This window comes from Panthera uncia, chromosome C2 (genome assembly GCF_023721935.1).
Source record: "Panthera uncia isolate 11264 chromosome C2, Puncia_PCG_1.0, whole genome shotgun sequence".
NCBI classification, from domain to species: Eukaryota; Metazoa; Chordata; class Mammalia; order Carnivora; family Felidae; genus Panthera; species Panthera uncia.
The window spans coordinates 54,725,491-54,750,025 of NC_064810.1; the positions used below are offsets into that span (position 1 = coordinate 54,725,491).

A 24,535-nucleotide genomic window follows, 5' to 3' on the forward strand; every position below is an offset into this window, starting at 1 on the left:
TGGGCTTTCAAGAAGAAAGACTGTTCTTGTGCTTGAGATGTCCATGTATAGACTTGACAGATCAGATGTCTGAAGCATATATGGTGGATAGTTAAATACACAGTAGCCAGTATGTTTGCCATTCTCGATATATAGATATAGATATCTATATCTATCGATCTTAACCAGAATATTTATTGTGTGACTAATCGCTGAAACCCTTAAGATGAACTCGATGCCTCAACTGCTGCCATCTTGGGTTGATGTGTTGTTCCTTCATGGAGTCCAGGACTGAATCTGCAGTGTACAACTTTTAGATGCCTCATTCAACCAGTCCCAGTGCTATTTCATCTTTTAGCCTTGGTGCTCTGGTTACACTTTCTCTTCCACTTGATAGGACAGCCACATTTTCCACAGGCCTGCTTCTGAAGGTGGTGGGCCTTAGAGTCACAGCAGAAGCACAATGTGTGTTTCTTACTGTGACACTTTCCAAATGATGATGTCCCCTTTGTCATCTTGTTTCTGTGGCTGAGACCAAAGAGGCGAGAAGACAAGGCACCTATTCCTGATACTCTTCATTATTCTGTGAACATGCTCCTTTTTAATGGGCAACATGTGTTGTCTCAGTGGGTACAAAATGACAAAACAGTAGTAGAAAAATGACCCCTGATTGTCAAAAACCAAGACAAAGATGCTTGAAGGACTCAGACCATAAAAATTTTGTCCTAAACAAAATTCGGGGAATATTTGGGAATGCATACGAAAAGCCAGGCTACAGTGCCCCCTATTAAATATTCTTTAGATCTTTGATGAGGAGAAAATTTAATTTAATATAAAATAATAAAGCTGAAAGCTAAAATTTCTGAAAATTATCTATTTTTCTGACCATTTCAGGTACCTGATCCCTACTCTAACCTGGTCCAAACACAACTTAAACCTTTATAATAAGTGGAAATCAAGAGGAGTGCACCTTCTGACATCAATCCCCACCCCACATCCAGCCTGGAGTAGAATCCAGGAAGATACAAAGTTCATACTTTCCCCCATGTCCTAAGGAGCAGTAGAGAAAACATAGTTTCCGTGGGCAAAAGTGGGATGAAAATAGTATAATATATTTAATGCTCCTAGGAAGCACTTGGATGTGGCACAGAAACTTGAAGATGCCTTTCTATAGGGATAAAAAGACATAGCTGTGACTTGAGTGAACCAACAGTTGAAGACCAGAAGGACAAGGTCAACAGCATGGACTGTTCACTTGTACTAATTACCGTAGATATCCATTTTGATTGTTTGTGCCTGTGCCATTTTGATTTTTAGATATTTTTAATGTATTTTGGTGATTATCCCTGATCACTACAAAAGTAAAGTTGATATATGACAATACACACCGGATTCCATCCTCTTCTACATTGGCACCCATTGAGTTTCTAGACAGGTGAAAAAGAGGATGGAAAAGAGCTCATAAATTGAGATTACATTTCTATGACCAGAAGAATGGCAATCTCAAATGGAATTCAAGTTCAGTTACAGAAAAATGATGTTACACTCCCTACACACCTGACAGTGTGGACCAAGAGTCATATATATGTACACACATTTTATATACACGGGTACGCACTCCCTAGAGTTTGCAGCAACATGTAGTAGTGGCCCTCTATGTAGAATTCACTTTTTGTGATACCAGTCAATATGAGACAGGAAGTACTAACTCAGAACTTTCACATCTAAAACAAGAATCTCTTGGGGCAACTGGGTGGCTCAGTCGGTTGAGTGTCCATCTTCGCTTCAGGTCACGATCTCAAGGTTCATGAGGTCAAGCCCCACATTGGGCTCACTGCTGTCAGCGTGGAGCCTGCTTCAGATCCTCTGTCCCCCTCTCTCTGCCCCTCCCCTGCTTGTGCTCTCCCAAAAATAAATATTAAAAAAAATCTCTTCCCCTTGGGAGAGGAAAAATTACTTAAGTCACTTAACTGGAAGCAAAAGAAATTCAAAATATAAACCTGTAGAAATTCAAAATATAAACAACAAAAACATACAGCCCAATCAACTTAAGAATTCTCCTGGTAAACATCATCTAGGTGTCAGGATTCAGCAAGGATGTTGTTGATTTTATACAAAGTTTCCACCAAGTCATAGCCCAATTCTCACCGGCAGCTCAAGTCTGATGAACTGCTCACTGGAGCAGAACAGCCTAAATGCACTCCTTGTAAAAATCACCTGTAGTCACTTGAAGTCACTGCCCATTGGCAAGTTGTGTCCTGCCTCAGAGCCTGGCTGTTTCAACTAAAACACATCACCAAAACGGGTATACACACGTCTTTGTCCACACCTGGTCGGTCCCTGATGCATACTTCTACTGTACTTAATATTTATTCTCTTACAGTTAAGGGCTAGGGAAAGAAGTATGGGAATAAGCTGCAAAAGCTAAAATAGGAGGATATTTGGTGAGGTTGGTATTTCGGGAGTACAGGCATGTCCAGGGGGCCACAGAAAGTTGCATTCATCGGTTTTGCTAATTTCATATTTGTTATTTACTTTGCCCTTTTGAGGCCACGTGGTAGGGGGCAGGGCTAGGAATAAAACTGAAGTCTTTTGACTTCAAATCAAGGTAATTTCTACTACACCATATTGCCTTTAATCATGTTGTGGAATGTGGGATGCTGGAGCTATTTGGGGAAGCCAAATAAAATGGAACCCTCACTCTACCTGGTACTAAGTTTTTCACCAAATGGACTGAGAATACAAGAACAGTAGGTAAGACTAACTTAGAAGATGGCAGAACCATAAACCTACAAATAACTAAATGGAGAGAACAATTTTAATTACAGGGATTAGTGTCCAAAGAAGGGCAGGAACTTGAAAAAAAATTGTGTTATAACTATTATTCCAAGTTTATACCAAAGTATCGTTCTTATGCTTAGTTTCCCTTTTCTCAGCATTCCTCCTTCATATAGATGCATTTTATAATTCAACTCAAATTAATGCAACTCAAATAGATGCAAAATTCAACTCAATTCTGATGCTATCTAGCTAAAGATAGCATCAGATTCCACAGGTTTCCTCCTACAAGGCCACCCCGCCCCCATTTAGATCCCAGTTGCAAGCCACCCCAGCTTTTTACTTGACTGACAACAGGTGGGAGTTTTCAACAATCACTCCAGAACTCAGGGAAAAACTTACATTTACCAGTTTCAACTGCCAGATGAAGAGATACACAGGGTAAGCATTCAAACAAAGGAAGCTCTGTCCTGGTGGAACTTAGGGCCCAGCTTGGTGGCACGTGGGAGAATTATGTTTCCTCAAGCATGAAGGTCTCCTTAAAAGGGCCTAAACGTTGCCTTCTGGTTTTTTTATGGAGGCTTCCTTAAATAGTCATGATTGACTAAGTCACTGGCTATTGGCTGATTCAATCTCCAGCCCCTCCCCTCCCAGATGTGTGTGGGGGGAGGGACTAAAATCATATGGTTTAATCATATGGTTAATGCCCCTGGCAATGAGCTCCCCACCGCCTTGTGTGGGATCTAAAAGTTGCCTTTATTAATAGAAAGACCTCCATTTCACCTTTGTGGCTCTGAAGCATTTTCAGGAACTGTGAATGAAGACCAAATATATCTGAGAAATATATTTGGGTCATCTGAATGGCTAAATATTTATTTTTTATAAGTCATTCTATCACAAGTCATAATAAAGTCTTCTTCACATAGCTTCTATGATAATCAAATAGATGATAAGTGTAGAGGTTCTTTTGTAATTGGAATGTCCTATACAAGTGCCATTACTTGTTGTTGCAGAATTACAGTGAATTTAATCAATTCGCCTTCAAGGTATTAATTTTTCCTTGGTGGAGAAGAGAAACCCTGAAATCTGTGTGTGCCCCTTTTATGGCCCTTTGATAGTCATGGGAAGACTTCTTAAAGGGGCGATGTATCTGTATCTACATCTACAAGTATATATGCATCAACATATCTCTGTATCTATATGGAACCTAGCATTTCTCTGACCTATTCTGACAGTCACTTGAAAGATTTCCATGCAGGGGAAAAGGTCAGGATAGTAAACACCTTGTCAATTTGTTAATGAGTTGTTAATACTTTTTTTTTTTTTCTTTTTTTACTGCAAAAGCCTTTATCCCAATGGAGACCCAATTTAATGAATTAGGCTATATTCGAAAGAGACTTATTTTTGCCCAGGTTGCAGGGATGTTTAGCACCTAGAAGCGGCTGTAAACTCAAATGCCCAGAAAGGCTAGGCAGATTGTTTCGATTAGTGGAACTCTGCACATATTAACCGAGTGGTGAAAACCAGGACGAACCAAAAAGTGCATTTCTTGCCTAGAGGGGGCAGCTGCTATTCAACAGCAGCTGACCGAATGTTGCCCAATATTTCCCCAATGTTCCAACCTTTCAAGAGAAGATAAAAACCTAGATTTTTATAATTTTTTTATATTTTTAAAATATACCATGAATAACATAAATAATTCAATCTAGTACATGAACTTCTTTGGAATTCGTGGCCTACAACCAACACAGGCAGAGCTACCTTCTTGTCTGTTTTCTGTAAGGTCATGATTAAATCTTAGTTCTTTCTGTTTCAAGACCCCAGTGGTGAAGCAAGGCCTGTGTAGGAGTCAGCATGCAGCCCGTCCATCCCCTGAATCAGCTAACCTTGGCTGCACATTGGAAGCACCTGGAGAGCTTTAAAAATACTGAAGCCTGTGTCCCAGTCCCAGAGATTTTAATTCACCTGGCCTTGGTTGCAGCCTGGGCGTGGGAATTTTAAACAGCTTCCCAGGAGATTCTAATTTGCAGCCTGGTTGTGGTTACCAAAGTGATGAAAGGAAATTGAGGGTCTGCCCAGTACCTAGAGCAGTGGTTATTGGTAACCCACTAGGAGTACATTCTTCAGCCAGCAATGGGAAAGTGCGTGCTGAAGCCTTATGGGGATCACATCTGCAATGGAAGTGGTCCTAAACACTTACAGATTAAAATCCTAAATAGCAAAGAATTTCTACAGTGTTTTTAGACTATATTTAAACTTTTCTTATTTTTCAGACAGTGCTTAAAGTTTGCATAAATCCTGCAATTTTTTGTTTCTGTAATACTAAATAAAAGGTGTTTTATCTTTTTTTAAATTTTTTTAATGTTTATTTATTTCTATGAGAGAGACAGAGACAGAGCATGAGCAGGGAAGGGGAAGAGACAGATGGAGACACAGAATCCGAAACAGGCTCCAGACTCAGCTGTCAGCACAAAGCCTGAGGCGGGGCTCGAACCCACAAGCCATGAGCTCATGACCTGAACCGAAGTCAGATGCTTAACCGACTGAGCCACCCCGGTGCCCCAAAAGGTGTTTTATCTTACTTTGTCACTTAGGTGTCTAAAGGACAAACAGTTGGATGCTGCTACAGGTGGATGAAATAAGGCCCAGTACTTTTGTAACTTCAGTGACATGTTATTCTTGTCTATCCAGCTTTTCTTCCCTTCTGGAAACAGAACTCCTCTCTGCTAAATGGAACCCATTCTTTTTTTTTTTTTTCAGTGTAGTTAACATACAGTGTTATGTTAGTTTTTGATGTACAATATAGTGATTCAACAACTCCATATATTTTTCAGTGCTCACAATAAGTGTACTCTTAATTCCCTTCACCTATTCATCCATCCCCCACCCACCTCACCTCTGGTAACCATCTGTTTTTTCTCTATAGGGAAGGGTCTGTTTCTAGGTTTGTCTCTCTCTCTCTCTCTTTTTTTTACTTTGTTCATTTCTTTTGTTTCTTAAAGTCCACATATGAGTTAAATGACATGGTAACTGTCTTTCTCCAAGTGGCATAATTTTGCTTAACATTATACTTTCTAGATCCATCCATGTTATTACAAATGGCAAGTTTTCATTCTTTCTTATGGCTGAATTATATATATATATATATATATATATATGCACACGCACACCTATACCACATCTTCTTTATCCATTCATCTATCGATAGACACTTGGGCTGCTTCCATAATTTGACCATTGTAAACAACGATGCAATAAACATAGGGGTGAGTGTATTCCTTCAAATTAGTGTTTTCATATTCTCTGGGTAAATATCTAGCCAACAGACACATGAAAAGATGTTCAACATCACCCATAATTCGGGAAATGCAAATCACAACCACAGTGAGATACCACCTTATACCTGTCAGAATGGCTAAAATCAAAAACTCAAGAAACAACGTGTTGGCTAGGACGTAGAGAAAAAGGAATACTTGTGTATTATTGGTAGGAATGCAAACTGGTGCAGCCACTGTGGAAGACCATATGACGGTTCCTCAAAAAATTAAAAATAGAACTACCCTATGATCCAGTAATCACACTGTAGGGAACCCATTCTCAAGACTCAGATGACACTGACGATGGTCCCCCCACCAACCCCACACTGCCTGTCCCTTAATATACACCAATTGAAAAAGGGTTAGCCAAGCCCTGCCATCCACCTGGCCACAGTGACTGATTCAGGAAATGACCCAAGGAAGAAAGTCAATCTTCCCTTAGATTTGATATATGGGTGCTAGGGGGAGAAGGGGTGGGGGGAGAGAAAGACCCTCTTTCTTTGGAATGGAGAATCAGAAGAATAATTTAGCAGAGATTAATTTGTGGCCATCTATCCCAGCCTCAGGGAATGTTTGGGGGATGTATAGAGACAAGCAGAGATAAGAGATCCAGAGAGCTGATAACATCCTTTGAGCCCTGTATTTAGCTGCCTGCATGTTTATGTGAAGAGTAGATTGCCTTTTCAGCTTAAGCTATTTTGAGCTAGGTTTCTGCTATTTACTACATTGGTATTAACCCACATCCTCTACTCCTAAACTGGTATAAGCAGAGTCATCAATTTACTCTAAACTATGATACACACACCTGCTAAAATGGGACTTGGTTTAGAAGACAGGAAGATAAGCTTTATTTTCCACACCAGATTAAAATTTTATCAGAAGGGAATACTCCAAGTGGGAAAATAGTGTGCATGCCCATCAGACAAGACAGTAAATCTGGAGGGATCCAAGCTCTGATCAGGCCCAGCTTTGCCTGATATACGGCACCTGGGAGAGTTGCTGGGGGAGCATTAACGGAGGAAGATATATACACAATATGTTATTGATACAGACCCTATTTTTCATGGTTAATTCTCCCCCAAACTGGCCTATAAATTCATTGTAATTCTAGTGGAAAATCCAAGCAGTGATTTTGCAGAAATTAACAAGCTGTTTTTACATTTCGTATGGGAATGTCGAGGGTCAGGAATAGCTGAGACAATTGCAAAGAAGGCAGATACCAATTATCAAGACTATTGTAATGCTGTAATAATGACGGGAATATGGAATCCATGCAGAAACAAACAGAGCAATTAAACACAACAAAGCATCTATTCTTTTTTTTTAATCTTTTAAACTAATTTTAAATGTGCAGAAAAGTTACAAAAATAAAAGAATTGTCTTGTATCTGTTATTCCACTTCCCCTAATATTACCATCTTATGACTGAGTTTTGAAAGAAAATTTAAATTTGATATATGATATTGTTTCTCGGTTTTGTTTTAATTTGTGGGGTTTTTTTTTCTTTTTTTTTTTCCTGTTAGCTGTGACTGAAAATTCTTTCTGGTGTTTGTTAATCAGTAATCAGTTGTACTTGAACCTTTGCAAATTTTCTATCCTGATCACTTCCCCATCTTTGGAGTCTTAGTGTTTTTCTTGTAAATTCATCCGAACTTTTATATTTTAGAGTGTTAGTCCTTTGGCACACTTGTACAAATAAATTCAACTTATTGTTTGCCTTTAAGTTTTGATACAATAGGGGTTTTTTTTGTTCGTTTTTATTATTTGTTTTTAGATTTTTAAGTATTTATTAGTATGTTGAGAACCATTTTGCTCTCAGTGATGGCATATCATCCTACTCTTTGAGAATATATTTTGAATTCTGAAAAGAACCAGAAACCATTTGTAGTCAAGTCAAGTAACCACGGTATAGATAAACAAATATCATTTATGTTAAAAAAATGGACAAACCAAAAAACAAACCATCAGCCAGCTGTGATGATAATATGATGATAACATTATGATTTTCTCGTGTGATCAAGAAACTGCTTAAAAGCCAATTTCAAAAGCATTTTTTAAATGGCAGCATCAGTTGGATTATATGAGTTCCTGTGGAAACTAATTTGAAGGATAATAAAAAAAAAGATTTTCCCATTATGACTTTTATGACATGATGAAGGGATACATGGACTGGAAGAAAGACTTGCAAAAGAGTAAGAAGAGCTCTGTTGGCTCCATTACTATTGAGATGTATAATCATTGGCAAGTTTTGTAATTCTGTTCATTCAGCAAATATTTGTTGAGTTTTTGCTGTGTGCCAAGCTCTGTCTTACGTGCTGGAGGTATGTTAATAAACCAAGCAGCCAAAAATCTTTGCCCTGTGGAATTTGTGTTCTAATGGAGAGAGGCAAAGCATACACAAATAAGCAATAACATAGCAGGTTAGAAGATGATAGCATGATGGGATAAATTTAAGCAGAAAAGGAGCCTAGGGAGTGTGGGGGTGGAGGGAAGGGACATTTGCAATGTTAAATAGGTGGTGGGGAAGACCTCACTGAGAAGGTGACAATTGAGCAACAGATCCCAGGCAGACAGAACAGCAAGAAAGTGGCAGCAGATGAAGTGAGAAAGATAAAGGGAGAGGAGAGGGACAGATTATGTAAGAATCTGAAGACCATTCCACATGGGGTTTGGAATGACATGATGCCCTCATGCGTTAGTTGGATCCCCCTGGCTGCTCTATGGAGAACAGATTGCAGAGGGACAAGTGTGGAGGCAGGGAGACTAGTGAGGAGGTTGTTGTAATCATCCAGGTGAGAGACAATGGAACCTAGAGCAGCCTGGTGGTGTGGGGGTGGTAATTTGGTAGAGAAGGAAGTCAAGTTCTGGATATATGTGTGTGTGTGTGTGTGTGTGTGTGTATAAAATATATATATATATATATGTATATAAATATATTTATATTTTATATATAAATATATTTATATTTATATATATATATTTGAGTATATATATATACACACAATTTTGAGTATATATATATATATATACACACAATTTAAGGTTTACTTATTTTTGAGAGAGAGAGCACATGCACAAGCGGAGGAAGGGCAGAGAGAGGGGGGACAGAAAATCCAAAGCCGGCTCCCAGCTGACAGTAGTAAGCCCAATGTGGGGCCCAAATCCATGAACCGGGAAATCATGACTTGAGCCGAAGTTGGGTGTTCAACCAACTGAGCCACCCAGGTGCCCTTGGATATATTTTTACTTGATATTCTCATATATATTGATCTAAATACTATATATTAAATGATGATCATAATCTCTAGGTTACATTAATGACATATTATCTATATTATATTATAGTTTTTACATTGTATTTCTTAAAATGCTCATTAAAAGTGTAAACGTTATAGAAATGTAAAGATTCTGAGCAGAAAGAATGAACATATGTGCTGGAGCAGAGACCAAGGGTACAGTCTAATTATAGGATTTTTGCCTGAAAATGGATAAGGGCTCATTGTCATGTTAAGAGCATGGGGAAAATCTTAAAGGTCTGTATAACTGACAGTTTGAGAGTCCATTCCCTGTGGGCACTTTAACGATTTCACCCATTCAGAGATAATAGTTTAGATGATTGTTTTCTCAGACCTCATTAGAAGGGCCAACTAAACGTGACTTGAGCACCGAGAGAGTGAAGTGTCTGGGATAAGAATGTAGCCTTCCTCTATGTCAGAATGGAAACTAGGCCCTAAGGAGTAACCTTAGCTCCATGTACCTAAACCTTTAAGAATTTTAAAGGTTAGAGGAACAAACATGTACTAAGTATGTAACATGCCAGGCACTGTGCTGGGTGCTCACGTGTGTTATCTCATGTCATGTCGTGTGGAAACTCAGACTTACTCGAGTAAATGATTTATCAAGGGTAGCACCGTGAGTGAGTGTTGGAGGCAGGATTTAAATTAGTGTGCAGGCATGCAAGTCTGTGACCTTTTTGCTATATCTTACAAATGAATCATGCCTGACTGTGTAACTGTAAGGAACTCAAAATGTCAATGCTAGGAGAAAGGATATAGATGGATACTGGCCTTTCAGAGTGATCATAGAGAGGGGTCTCTCATAGAGGAGATGACAACAGCTATGGTTTTCATACTGGGTCATGCATTAGAATCACCAGGGGCATCAGGAATATACATTTTTTTTATTTTGAAAAAGACTTTCAGGTGACTTCTGCGTAGGCAGCCTATCACTAGCCTACCTAGAATAAGGTAGAACCACTCAGAATAAGGGGTAGGGACAACAAGTAACAACAGGAGACAACATAGAGCCTATAGGTAGCAACCTGAAACTCACTGGCCATGAGTAGAAAAAAAAAAATCTGAGCTTCATTCAATTTGTATCAAATACAAGCAATACAAACAATTCTTTCCTTTGTTTCTAACTAACTAATAATCTTGTTTGAGGTACTGAGGTGTTATTCCCCACATTGTGAAGGTTTTGTGGAATCATTAAAAAAACAGAGGTGAAAGGGACCTCAGAGATTGGTCCCCTCCTTGGAGAGCTGTGGAGGCCAAGACCTAGAGAGGTACATGGCTTGTTGGAGGTCCCAGGAATCCACATGTGGTCTCAGTTCATGGTCTCTCCATCAAGCAATTCTGCCTCCCTGAATATTTTTCTCAATGTCAGTCATCCTGCCGATAAAACTTGGTATTCCCAGGTTTAATTTGAATGTCCAATTTTGCTTACCTACAGCTGTCCCCAGAAACAAACTCTAAGTATTAAAAAAGCTATTCCCTGTCCACACAGTTCTAATGATTTTACATTTCTTCAGCCAGAATAAGGCCCTAGCTTGGTTTTAAATGTCAGGACTCTTCTGTATTTCATTTTCATGTTTAAAGGTTATTCTAATATAAATGGGGGTGGGGGGTAGGCAGAGCGGGCTGGCTATCTCCAGCACTCCTGTTGTTTCCTTAATGCAGGAACCCTTCCTTTAGGCCTCTTCATTTGCCTCTCAGTCATATATTTAATTTTAAACAAAACATTTTTCTCATTTGTTTCCCCATTACCTTTGGGCCAACCCATTTTGGAAAGAAAAATGAAAGAAGTATTTGCCCCACTTAAACCGTTCTCCTGCCCCCACTACCTACCCTTGTGATCTACATGCAGTTCTGTGTCAGCAGACATTTCTCTAGGTGGAATATTCTGTGTCCCTGCCAGAAAGAGCCAAGGCTTAATTGAAGCAGCAGCTGGTCACCAGCCACTGACATGAGGAGAAGGGAGAGAAATCACACTAGAGCTTGTTCTTATCTTGGACCAGCTGCCATTCATCTCTTTTCGACTTTCTCTTCTTTTTTTGTCTCAAGATTTTGGACCAAAGAAGCAGGCCCTCTTCCTGATGTATCTTCAAATCTACAGAGAGATGTAATATGATTTTAGTCTCTTTTTAAGGGGGGGGGGGAGGAATCTTTTTCATAAGGTTAAGATTATCAAATATTTTATTATTATTTTTTTTTTTAATTTTTTTTTTCAACGTTTTTTATTTATTTTTGGGACAGAGAGAGACAGAGCATGAACGGGGGAGGGGCAGAGAGAGAGGGAGACACAGAATCGGAAACAGGCTCCAGGCTCCGAGCCATCAGCCCAGAGCCTGATGCGGGGCTCGAACTCACGGACCGCGAGATTGTGACCTGGCTGAAGTCGGACGCTTAACCGACTGCGCCACCCAGGCGCCCCAAGATTATCAAATATTTTAATACCTTCCATCTTTGTCTCTTTTTAAAATAGTGCCTTTCCTTCAAAGCATCAAGGCATTGTAGGAGCAGTAGATGGTTATAATTCTGATTGGACCACTGCCCTTTGGTAAATGGGAGTGAGAGTCTCAGACATTAACTAAAGTTGTTGAGGTTCTTCACACACTAGGCCCTACTTGTCATAAAATACCTTACTTGAAATTTTACTATAAAATCACTGGGGAGAAACACATGGAATTCTAATTAAATACAAAAAAAAAAGTATCTGCACAATTAAAAAAAAATCATGGGGCAGTAGGCTCTGCTTAAAGCTTATCATCTGAAGGAAGAAGAAATTTAGTTTAAAATATTCAGTTCGTTAAAATAACATGACTTCGTATGTAGATTAGGACTATTTCCTGGACAAGGCTCATGACGATAAGCTGCAGACGAAAGCATGGAGAAGGAACATGACTTTGGGGAGACTGACCTTGAGAGATGGAGACTTGAAGGAAAGGAAGTGGTTCTGTTTTTTTGAGCTCTTTTCTTTTTTCCTATCTCACCTAACCTTGAATTAACCTAAATTCCTTTGTACCTGAATTTCAGGCTTTCCCCCTTCTTAGCACAGCCCTCAGCAAAACTATAAAGTAGATACTATTTTATCATCTGTTTTCATATGACAAGCAACTATTATCTTCACATTCTCTGTACCCACTAACCCTTTTTCCTAAGAAGCTGACAAAGGTGTGCTATGTGGGCCTGCCTGCCCTTCTTACAGATAAAGCTATGCCTTGGAAAGGGAAGGGGGTACCACTGTCATCTCTCCACCTAAGCCCTGGGGTCCACTTGGGAGGACATAGCATGAGCATCGGGTAAAGTGCATGGAACAGAGATTCAAAATCTGAGAGGCAGCATCCAGGGAAACACTGAAACCTAACCTGGGTAAACTAGACAGACCAGTCATGATTCCAAAGGGGGTGACAGGTGGAGGAGGATCCAGGTAAGAGGCAACAGGGTGACTGAAGTCTGGGGAAGCCAGATGAGGATCACAGGGTTCAAAGCATAAAGTGCAAGGCGGGACCTATGACGGAGCAGAGCTTGGATGCCCTGAGTATGGGACCTGTGGCTGGTGAGGAGTTCTTAAAGTGTCTACTTGGCTCTCACACCACCTGTCACAAATGCGCTGACAAGCTATACACGCTTGGCTCCAACTTATTCTTCCATATTTCACTCTGTATGCTAGGCTGGTGTCCTACTCACTACATTGCTGGCTGTTTCCCTGTTAAGTTCAGCCCATTGGTGGCGCTAGAGGGACACTACCAGGCAGTAACTCTGGGCAAGCTAAACCCCTTGAGTCTCAGCTGCCAGACATGAAGTGGGGATAACAGCCCCAATCGCTGCCTTTTAGGATTAAATAAGCCCACGCAGCACAGTTCTAGAGCAAGTATCAGTGCCTGCAAAGAAAGGAGGGGGTGGGTTGTCCACCTGAATGAACACTGACCCTTCATTCAGTCAGGGTGCAGAACCAGGCAAGATCCAGTCAGGGAAAGAGAAATCACACTGATTATTTTAACAGCACGAATATAAGGGATTAGTGGAAAAGACACTGGAGGACTGAAAAAGTGAAGTAGTGACACAGAAATGACAGGAAGCAGCCACCCTTCTAGGTTGGAAGAATAAAGGGAAGAGGCTGGAGTCATTAGAACATAGAAGGTTGGAAGGGAAAGCTGGGGCCCAGTTTTCTGTGGAAAGGACACTAGGTAGGGGGAAGGAAGATAAGGGGAAATGCAATCAATTGCCACTGTTAGGGTAGGACTGTTGCTGGGGCAAGACTGTAATGATGCTTCCCTTTTCACTTCTATTGCCAGGAAGCTCAGAGTCCAACGGCTAGCCCACTTTTGGCACATGAGTAGAACTTTGTGTCATTACGGCTAATTCTTACTTTATCGACAATAATTTTTTTTCAACATATTTTATATTATAGTGTGCACTTCGTTGTGAATCTCTTCAAAGTCTTTTCGAAAACCACAGAATATTTCTATGTCCATCTATACTATCTTCATCTACCTGTTTGTCTATACATTCATCTATAAATTCTCTACCTCCATTTCTTTTTCATCTCTATTGTCTCATCTATACCTCTATTGATACTTTTATCCACACCTGTAACATTGAGACAGGGACATCCAAGTCTGTCCTTGTTTTAGATGTGTGTTTTTAACTCAAATCTGAATACGAAAGCATCGTTAAGAAGGTCTTGAAAAAAAGACAGCTCACATCTGGTCTTCAGCCTCCACTGTGGTTCCATGAGAAAGTCTTGCACTGACAGATGTACCAATGGGCCTGTGATATAGAACCCAAAACTTAAAAAGTTCTAATCCACCAAGAAATCTCATTCATCATTTCATTTTTTAGAAAGGATATAAAAAATGAAATGTCAGAGCTATAATGTCAGGACCGTTTAAAATGTCAAGTGCTTGTTGTTGCATAGCCTGGCTGTCTGCTGTTCTGATCAAACCCCCAACTGGCATAATAGTTACAGATGATGCATTGCATTTTCATGCACAACTGGACCCAGATTTATAGCAAATCAGTGGAAACGTTCTCATTGCCCAGTCTGAAATTTTCTCCTTTTGCTACATAGCTTAAGACTTTTCTTTTGGAACAGAGCATTATTACTGATTCAAGATAGGATTCAGGGTAAGGAATAAGAAAAAAGGGCAGAATAAAAGTTTCTCCATAGACCAAACTTGGTCATTTATAATACACAAATCCAACAGGAGCCAAGAGGCAGCAAACACATTTGCCAAAAGTCTGTTTAAGAAGAATGTTAAACTATAGAGACACTGCCCAAATAATCCAGTTCTATTTCAAGAGGCGGATTAATTTAGGTGTGGAAGGAAATGTACACAAGTTCTATTTTGAACTGATATGGAGACCATCCTTCAGTCTAATCATCATGTTCTAACCTTCAGAGAGAGTACTAATGTATAAACAGAAAAGCAACAATTCTTCCGTCTACAATCTTTATGGACATCTCCAAGGGACTTAAGTGATATATTCACAGGCTGATACCAATTATAATATATAATTGAATATATATTCAAATATAATGAAATCAATAGCATGTACATGGGAGAATTTCATTTCTTCTCCACTGGAAGTTTTGCCTCCACTGAAAGTCAGAAAAGGCATTCTCCCAGCCACTTTATTCCCACCTTCCCTAGATCAGCCTTGTCACAAGGTTTGAAGGAAACCTCCCTTCTGTGTCTGGCTGATTCCCATTATAGATTATTTTCAGTACACTGGAAAAAATCAAAGCTCTTGGAAACAATCTCCAGAAGATCCTGATCTTCTTCCGTGCCATTGATAAATTCTTCTAAAGTCAGTTCTCCTAGAAAATAATAAATGAACAATTAACAAGAGACTTTGTCCATACCAATCACTGGTATATACAATATATTCCCCGATATTTTTATTGATATTCTTCTGATATCTTTTCACCTTGACCAGACTCTAAAGTCTTCGAATATCCTTATATAGCAAAGCATTCAATGGTAGGATTGCCATTGAAAATAAAGATGACAAATACAATCTATTTTTAAGTTGAGAATCATCAGCGATGCACCTATGTTCACATACATGCATATGTCTCTACACGGTATTGATTATTTGACCTTTAATCATGAAGATATGACCAAGTGATAGGAGTATGGATACTGCAGATTTCTAAGATCAGGAGGAAATGACTGTGTGCAAGGCTGTTTTCAACATTCTTCTCTCTGAGGAAATAATTGCAGGGACCGTCCACAGCTGTGAGGAAGGGTAAACATTTATTCATTCCACATACAATTATTGGTCAGCAGGTTTCTTTTCAGATTTTTGGTTCCTAATTTCATCACTTCGGCATAAGCCAAAGTCTCATGCTGGTCAGTCCAGTGTTATCAAACCATCACCATAGAACTGTGTGCCCTGGCCACCCTGTTTTGCCCCTACCCTCACCCTACAAGACAACTTTTCAACATTTTGGGGGAGATGGGAGGGGTTCTCTGTTGACTCATTTGGACTATAATTATAAATTTAATGTTACACGCTGGATAGCTAATTTATGCAAGCATAACCCTCATGCCCCTGTTAATCGCTATCTTGAAATATAGAGATCCTGTCCTCCCTCTGCATTCCCATCAAGCAGAACGTGCAGTGAAAAGTGTTGTTTGCTGTTCAAGGTCAGGGGCTCTGAGGCTGGCCAACCTGGAGTGTCTCCCTTATAACAAAGAGTGTCTGGGTGGCAGACCTTGATTTCCTTGGAAGTGCTGTCCATGAAAGGAGAAGGGCCTCTGATAGTTCCCGGGTTGAGTTGCTAGGATATAAAACTTGCTGCACATAGATGCCAGCAGCAGCTGCTCTGTCCAATTGGCCGCTCCTGGCCTCCCTGTATGTCAGCTCCCCCAATAAAGCAATATAGGTTACTGGTGTGGAAAAGAGAGAAAAGATGGAATTTCTTTAAAAAAATTTTTTTCATAGAGATATAATTGACATATAATATTGTGTCTTTGGGTCTTTCCTTTGGCCTCAGCAGACCACCAGCCACCCTAGGCTTCAAGTCTGCTGGGATTTGACTACACATGAGTGCGTTAAAGTTGAGGGGTAGAGATGTAGTTCTTGATCTCAAAGATATTGTATCAAATCGGGTTTGTGGCTAGGTAGAAGGCCAGTCAAAGACAAATCAAGAACATTTGGTAAATAGAGAATGGGTACCTGAGGCAGAAAGAGGGCAGGAACTGAAGTTAGATGTTACACTGTACCTGTACTTTATAGTGGACAAAGTCAAATATCCAAAATACCACAATAGTGAATCAAATATAAATAAGGATGAATTATCACATTCTCATAAGATACCTTTTGGTCTTAATGGCAAAATTCTAAAACACGTCTTCTACAGGGAAATTGAATCTTTGTTCCTTATGTTTTCCTCATGCCAAAGAAATTTCTGCAAAACCCACAGGGTAGGAAGGGAGTCATCTATGTCTCACAGGTAAAGTATAGCCATGGAATAAACCAAAGTTAAGTAGAGAAAACTGAAAATAAGGAGTCATAGTGTGTGGCTGGGGAGGGTCACATGGGTGCAGAGCGGTGAGTCATGGGAACCATAAATAACAACAACAAAACAACCCCGTTTTTGGCAAAGGGAAATCACAGCTGCTAAATTACCAGTGCAATTTTTTTTTTTTCAATTTCTAGGGGCTTAGCAGAAGCAAGAGAAGTGAGAGTGGGGATGGGGTAGTGAAGTGTTTTTGTTTTTGTTTTTTTAATGTTCATTTATTTTGAGAGGTGGGGAGGGGGCAGAGAGAGAGGAAAGACAGAATCTCAAGCAAGCTCCATGCTGTCAGAGCTCCATGCAGAGCCCAAAGCAGGACTTGATCCCAGGAACCAGGAGATCACGACCTGAGCCAAAATCAAGAGGCAGACACTTAACCCACTGAGCCACCCAGGCGCCCCAAGTGAAGTGGGTTTTGATCGCTCAGTTATAACACTTGTCCATTGTCACCACTGCTGGTGGAAAGAGCCATGTCTGAGGGTGTGGAGGGTATAGACATCATGTCAGGTGAAAAGCAACTCAGACTACTTACTGGTGTGGGAAAGAAATAAAAGATGGAGTTTCTTAAAAAAAAAAAACTCTTTTAATTGAGATATAATTGATATATAACATTGTGTCAGTTTAGAGCATACAACATAATGACTTGATACATATAATATTATGAAATCCTCACCTTAAGTTTAAACATCCATCACCTCACACAGTTGCACTTTGTACTTTTTTTCCTGTGATGAGAACTTTTAAGTTCTACTCTCTTAGCAACTTAGAAGATGGAACTCTTCCGTGATGCTTTTTTTACTTTTTTCAAAACATGTGTGACCTCTGCATATTCATTTTTTTTCACATTACCTAACCACTTATCATAAAAAAATTTCTTTTGGAAATGAAGCCAACTTCTACCTATAGCAACTTATGTTTACTATTTCTATCTAAAGTACTTTGAAATTTTCCTCACCCTTTCCCCCCAGTAATTAACATTCATTCATTTTTCATCAGATATTTACTAAGCCCCAGCTACAATTGCCATTTCCTCCACCACACTGCTGGTGACTGAGCTGCTGGAATGTGGGAGGGGCTCAGAAAACGTGCTGACAAACTGCTTTTCTTTATCTGATGTTCTTAAACATTGCTTCCCAATCCTCTTTAATTTGTCTGAGGATTTATGCCCAAAGAAAATAAAAGGATGGTTTCTGAATCTCTCTAGAAAGGATTGCCTATGTGGGTCCAGAAGCTTCCCCTCAAAAAATCTACCAGCAAAGAGGCAAAGCCAGTAAGAGGTGACTGAGCAGGAGATCACAGGACTCAGAAGGATCTAAAACAACTTTTTGAGTTTTTATTATTTTGTTTTATATTTAAAAATACATTTCAATATTTATAGGGCATAATTCAGCAAGTACACAATTTTATTTTTGCATGTTGAAGTATACATATACTTATAATATATGTCTACATTACATTATTTAGTAGTTTGTTGAGTTGGGGGACACATTTTCTCCTCCTGGGGACCCTGAAGGTCAATGCTTTTCCATCACTCACTACCAATTTCAGCAGCTTCATTGATGATGAATATTTTCCTTAGTCTTGTTTTTGCAGAGTGGTTATCTTATTGATATTCCTGGGTCCTGTATTTATTTGCATTAATGTCTTATATTATCTTTCATAACAAAACAAAAAATGACCTCCTATCCCCACCCCCAAAGAAAGCCAAAATTTACAGTGCATGCACACGTTAGCATTTTTGCTCTAAAGAAGTCAGCTGATATTGAAAGAAACCAGCCCATGTAAAACCCTTTTTTTTTTTTTTTCAATTCTTTTAAATTAGAACTTGACGAAAAATCGTGGTGGGGCTGGGAAATTAGCCAAGATGGGAATGGGAGTCTCAGGAGATGAGAATAGCCAGATTTTCAAGGGCGGATGCCAGTGAAGACGTTAAACGACACAGTTTTGTATTCATTAGCAAGGTGGCACTAGAGGCATTTAGCAGCATTTTATAGCAGAGTTAAGTGCAGCAGTTTCTTCTTTTCTATGAGAAAACCTGATTCCCTCTTATCTCCCGGTAGTTCCGTTTCCAGTTTGAGTCGCTGCGTCTCTCATGGCTTTCCACAATGTGCCAGTCGAAAACATTGGTCCTTCTGGTTAATTGCTCAATAAGATGTCTTCCTGTTTTCTGTTACCTCAAGTATCAACCCAATAATCACCTCTTTCGTTTCCTCTTTGGCCTTGTTCTGTCTCTTTTCACTTTCATGGTTGATTATTACGAACGCCTTAAAGTCTCCCCTGCCCCTGTGCTATTTGGCGCTATGTTAAACTTGCCTGGTACACTTTCTGCACTTGATGTTGTGAACAGCATCTATAAATCTTCCTAAATCATGTCAAGAACGACTCCTAAGCAGCACATGGTAGAATGCGGATTGCCATTCTTCCTGCAGGAAAGGGTGCAGAATTCCATGCTTAATTATTTATTCTGACTTAGTCTTGCTGTCCTGCCTGTTCATTCTTCAATAATATTGAATGTTGAGCTTCAATTTTCTGTCTTTGTGATTCTTTTCAAGTTTTCCTTCTTGATGCTTTTATTTGTAATATAAAAATAAAAACAGCTTGTTGAATTATTATAATAATACATGCTCATGATATAAATTTAAACAATACAAAAAGTTCAATGAAATGAAAGAATCCCCTGTAACCTCTTTCTGGCCCCCAGTTTCACTTTCCATTGGTAATTAACTTCTCTTAGTCAGTTGCATTTATATTTTTTGAAGTAGCAACGCATATGCACATATATGTTAATTTCCAAAATAGTCTAGACAACTCTCTTCCTATAGGAAGATAGCAATGCATGCTGTGTTTTTTTCTTCTTTATTTCTTCCTGTGCTTTTTGCATGACATCTTCTTACCAGACATTCATTCATTTCACAACTATTCATAGAGCACCTATTGTGTGCCAGGAAGTATGAGCACGCAAGACCTACCAAAGTACATAAAACAGAGGTAGTTCTTGCCCTCATGGAGTTTGTAGATTCTCATCTTTTTATTTTCTTGGTATTTATCCTATGCCTCTATTCTGATTAATCTTCTGCCTCCGATTTGCTAACTACCATGATGATAATGATGTATAGAATACTTCATGGCTGTTGTGTGTTTTTCTGTCCCAATAGATTTGATGTCAGTTATTCTTCTGTAATCAATTTGCAGTCAAACTGGGATTTTCATACATGTTCTTGAAGGTTTTTTTGCTTGTATCTTGGTGTGTTGTGATCTTCAGTTTCAACATTCACTGGATTATCAGATAACAATAGCGTACTTGCTTTTCCTTTTGAAAAATTAAAGAAAATATATGTCGGCACATAGTCAACATTATTCTGATATACTTGATTGACCCTCTTCTACCAACAATGATGTTTTGATAACGATGACAATAAACAATTTTAAAAACTCTTATTTGAGGTATATATACTTAGGTTTGTACAAACAAGAATAGATAATCTCCCCCGTGGTGCTTACTCTCCTTTTATGTGTGAATAAAACACTTTATTTTCCTCTGTCAAATACTGGCAAAATCCTTTTACGCTTCTGCAAATATCAACCTTCTATGTCTTCATTACATTCTCTTCCTTGCCTTCTGGTGCTCTGGGCTGTCTTTCTCCAACAGTACAATTTTAGCCTCCTTTTCTTGACATAGGGAATGACCCAGCTGTCTCTTGATGAGATGATGCAACAACCTCCAATAATTTGCATATGAAAGAAAATTTTATCAGTTTCAGTCCTGTATATGCATTTGCCAAGAAACAGTGGTTCATTGTTCTTCCAAAATGTAGCCTGTTTATTTAATATCTTCATTGTAAAAGGCAATAATATATGTTTTTTTCCCCTTAAATACAAGTTGTTATCAGAGGAAATGATTTGTGTGATTAGTTTTATAAGCTATTCCAGAAACCATAATGTATTATCTCTCTTTTGACATATTCTTCTAGGTCAAAGAGTCCATTTCCCAGACTGCAGATAACCTCAGTTATTGCCCAAGAAAACACCTCTACTTTTCCAGATTTGCATCCTTCACCTCCATCTTTCTTTTTCTAGGCTCTTGCCATAACATCCCCCATTTTACTGATAACTTATACTTTGTTTTTTAAGAAACTGCTTAGGTAATAAATAGAGTCCTGAATCATTTTCTTGTTTTCTGGAACACGTTATTTGTTCCCTCAAACTAATAAGAAACCAAGACCCTTCTTAAGGATACCACAACCCTCATACTTCTCCAGGAGAGGTCACCTTTCCTATTCCCTGGCTTCCACCACTAGAAGCAGGATTCAGACATATTTTCAACATTCATGACCTGCCCTTTTGAAATTCATTGTATTACTAAGTCTTAAACATTCACAGTGTCCTATCTCCTTCCAGGACCCTCGTCCTTCGGTCAACAATTTCGGCCCCAGGCTGAAATGGTTTATCATCTCTATGTCAACCCCTACTATACCCCCTCACCTCTGAGATTAAAAATTAAAACAGAACAAACCTACAGCATTTTACCTGTTTGGTGATCAGGATGTTCAGTTGCATATTCCACATAAGGTTTTCACTGGCCTCTTAAGATCTTCCACTCTCTATTTCTCTGGTCCTTTTCTACCTTCACTTAGTTTCCTTGTCAACTCTGGTTAGTCTGAATCTGTTTTTTACAAGCTTTCACATGAACTGACTTATTTTATCCTTCATCTATGTAGACCCAAATATGAGTAGTTACAACCAAATGGCTCTGATCTTGGTAAACTAGAAAATGAGCATACTGACTTGAAATTGAGGTGAGGCAGACTAGGACTGGGTCCTTATGAGGGAGATTGATGCTACTGATACATTTCCAAAGTATCTTTCTGAGAATTATACTCTCGTCCAGTTGTTGGGCTCATTCATAGTGGCGATTTCATTTAAACTCCCTTCCACCCTACTCGCCATCGCATCCTGCCAGACACAGTAGACCAGTGCAAACTGCTACACACAACATGGGTGTCTACTGCCCTCTAGTGTCCATTATAGGAAGTGACCCATGGCGGGCATGTTGGTCCTGTGGAAAAAAATTACTTTGGATTGATGACAACCATGGCTAGAGTCCCAGTGCCTCATATCTATCCTCCTTTTCCCCTTTAAATCACTTAGTAACATCATATTTTCCACCATGTCAAACTCTCTGTTTTCAAGGAACATCCTTAGCTATGCCGCCTCAATCTCCAATCAATATGCTCCCCTACCAGTTTACTGAGATCAATGTCATTTGGTGTAAGCACTCCCCCTCCTCCTGGAATGCCTGTGTCTTCCATTTCACTCAGCCTCTGAAGAAGAAGTGCACCTTCTCAGAGCTGAAGAGGAACCCAGATTTTAGGGTAGCGATAGCAGATGGAGAAATGAGCAGAAACAGTGGAAATGTAGAAAAGGTACAAAGAACAGAAATGAAGGTATGCACACACAACTCTTCCCAGAAATGTGTCATCACAGGAAAGGAAAAAATCTGATAGAAGAAAATCACACAATCGAAGAAATGATTTTTGTAGTATGGGAAACTTGAGTTTGTTTGCAAGTTGATGAAACACCTCCAGTAGAAAGGAATAATTACTAGAACATATCCCAGAGTAAACAGCAGAGTCCTTCATATCATATTCTCCCACTTTTCTTTCCTTGTATCTCCCTTTACTCTTGTTCATATATCCCAAAATGTCAAGCACCATGAACTGATTATACGTAGTCAATAGACATTTAATCAATTAATTGTACTGACTGGAGAACACTGGACTGGGCAAATTATGAAGCCCAGCTAGGGTTTTCTTGAAAGATTCATGCTTTTTCCTAAATGGCATTCCAACTCACCCCACCACCTCCTACTTTGTAAAAAAAAAAAAAAAAAGTGAGCCCAAGGAGAGTAAAATTGCCTTACCATCATTGTTTTTATCGATCTTATGAAACACCAGGTTGGTAAATTCTTCAGGACTCAGAGTTTGTTGGCCATTGAGGGCTTGCACAGCCTGCAAAAAGAAATCAAATCACTGAGCTCAACTTTGCTGGAAGCAAATACATTTTGTGACATTTCTACCCCAATATGACACAATTTTGGGATATGTTCATGTCATATTTGTTGTCCAACCTGTTCTAGTTTGCAAAAATAAATAAAAATATTATATGTCAGTTCTGGGTAATGAGGCTTAGAAATTTAATTAACTGAATACAAACTGAAGTTTGATATTATACAGCACAAAGGGATCTATTCAACATATTAGGTAGCAAAGGATACAAAAAGCTTATAGGGAAAAACATTGAAGTGGCCGCTGTCATAAGAATTCTGGACGCAGAAAACAATGTTCTCAACTTCAGACCAATCATCATTAATCTTATAGAAGAACATAAAAAGATATTCTGTAAGCATCTAAGGCTTCTTCTCCAGCTTCTGACACTGGCACCTCTGGTCCTTTTTGCCCTTTTCTAGAATGATTGACTGGGAAGACAGATCTGTATGCCTTGGAAGGACACTGAATTTCTCTCACACCCTGCCAGCACCTTTTCATCATAAAGGCTGTCAGGGAACCCAGGGAAAATGACATTTCCAGCTTCCCTAGAGGGAAAATTTAGCCACTCTTTCCCTCTCACCCACTGCCAAGTGATTAAATTAAGCGACCAATATTTGATGTGGAAATTCATAATAAAATGGAAGAGAGAGAGAGAGAGAGAGAGAAAGAAAAAGTTAGTTATCTGGGAATTTGAACATAACTACCTTGAGTGAACATAAAGGGATCTTTAGAAGAACCACTGGCATCATATTTTAATTGAGGGCCTGGTCTGAAATAGGACTATCTCTTCCGCTGCTTTGCAAGCATTATCAATGCTTAATTTGGGATTAGTCCCAGCAAACAGCAGTACAGCACCACTCCTGGCCTCGGCTAGTGAGGTCTCACAGTTAGATAGAGGGTAATGCTTAGAATAATGGTTACATACATATAGCATCCAATTAGATAAATATTTTTAGGGTTTCTCAGTGTCTTGGCAGAGGTCCCAAAAGCCTAAAAGTTTGTCTAGGCATCCAGTACTCCCACAGCGGAAGGGATACGAGACCACATGTAGAAGTCATAATAAAAGATTATGAAATATCTAGGATTTGTCTGTGACCCATCTCTGGGAAATAGAAGTGAGACTGAAGGATTGATTGGAAGGGTGATGAGGCCTGAAGGGATACTTTTGGAGGGAGTCCTCAATGTGCCCTGTGTTTTCCCTCTTGGTACAGGAGAAGCATGGTGGGGGGATGGGCAGGGAGGCATGGTTTGTTTCCTTCTTTCTTCCCTCATTTAGCATATCTGCACTTTCTCCTCCATTTTGCTCAGCCCATTTCTGACCACTCTCTGAGTGGGAGGGGAGGAGGTAGGAGAGAAGGGGGAACAGGACAGTCTGACTTGGCAGGCACCCTCACTCCCGGTTATCTAGTGTCAGAGCTCTCTGGATGACAGATGTTTAAAATCCCCTCTTTGAGACCATGCCTCCCTTTTATTACTGACACTCTCGTACACATCCCTAGATGTGGATCATGCATTTTGATTCCAGCTGACCCCTCAAGGCTCCTTCTACAAGCTCTAGGTCTGCCCAACTGCTATTTCAGAGTAGACAATTCTTTCCTGTTCAGGATTG

The 24,535-nt window shown here is 39.5% G+C and overlaps 1 protein-coding gene and 1 pseudogene across 2 annotated transcripts in view; both read right to left on the reverse strand.

The window, feature by feature from the left end:
* Nucleotides 1-200: 200 nt before the first annotated feature.
* Nucleotides 201-494, reverse strand: LOC125922104 (60S ribosomal protein L37-like; annotated as a pseudogene).
* Nucleotides 495-15,034: 14,540 nt separating this feature from the next.
* GUCA1C (guanylate cyclase activator 1C) overlaps nt 15,035-24,535 on the reverse strand; it is a 31,212-nt gene continuing 21,711 nt past the window's right edge. Inside the window, exons 3-5 of one of the 2 annotated variants that reach the window (XM_049628149.1) lie at nt 22,795-22,887; nt 21,844-21,859; nt 21,107-21,123 (exon numbers count right to left, since the gene is read on the reverse strand). In XM_049628149.1, the coding sequence (XP_049484106.1) occupies nt 21,107-21,123; nt 21,844-21,859; nt 22,795-22,887 (126 nt within the window). Of the gene's footprint in view, nt 15,176-21,106; nt 21,124-21,843; nt 21,860-22,794; nt 22,888-24,535 lie in introns of those variants that run through there. The other variant, XM_049628148.1, reaches the window with a different exon arrangement.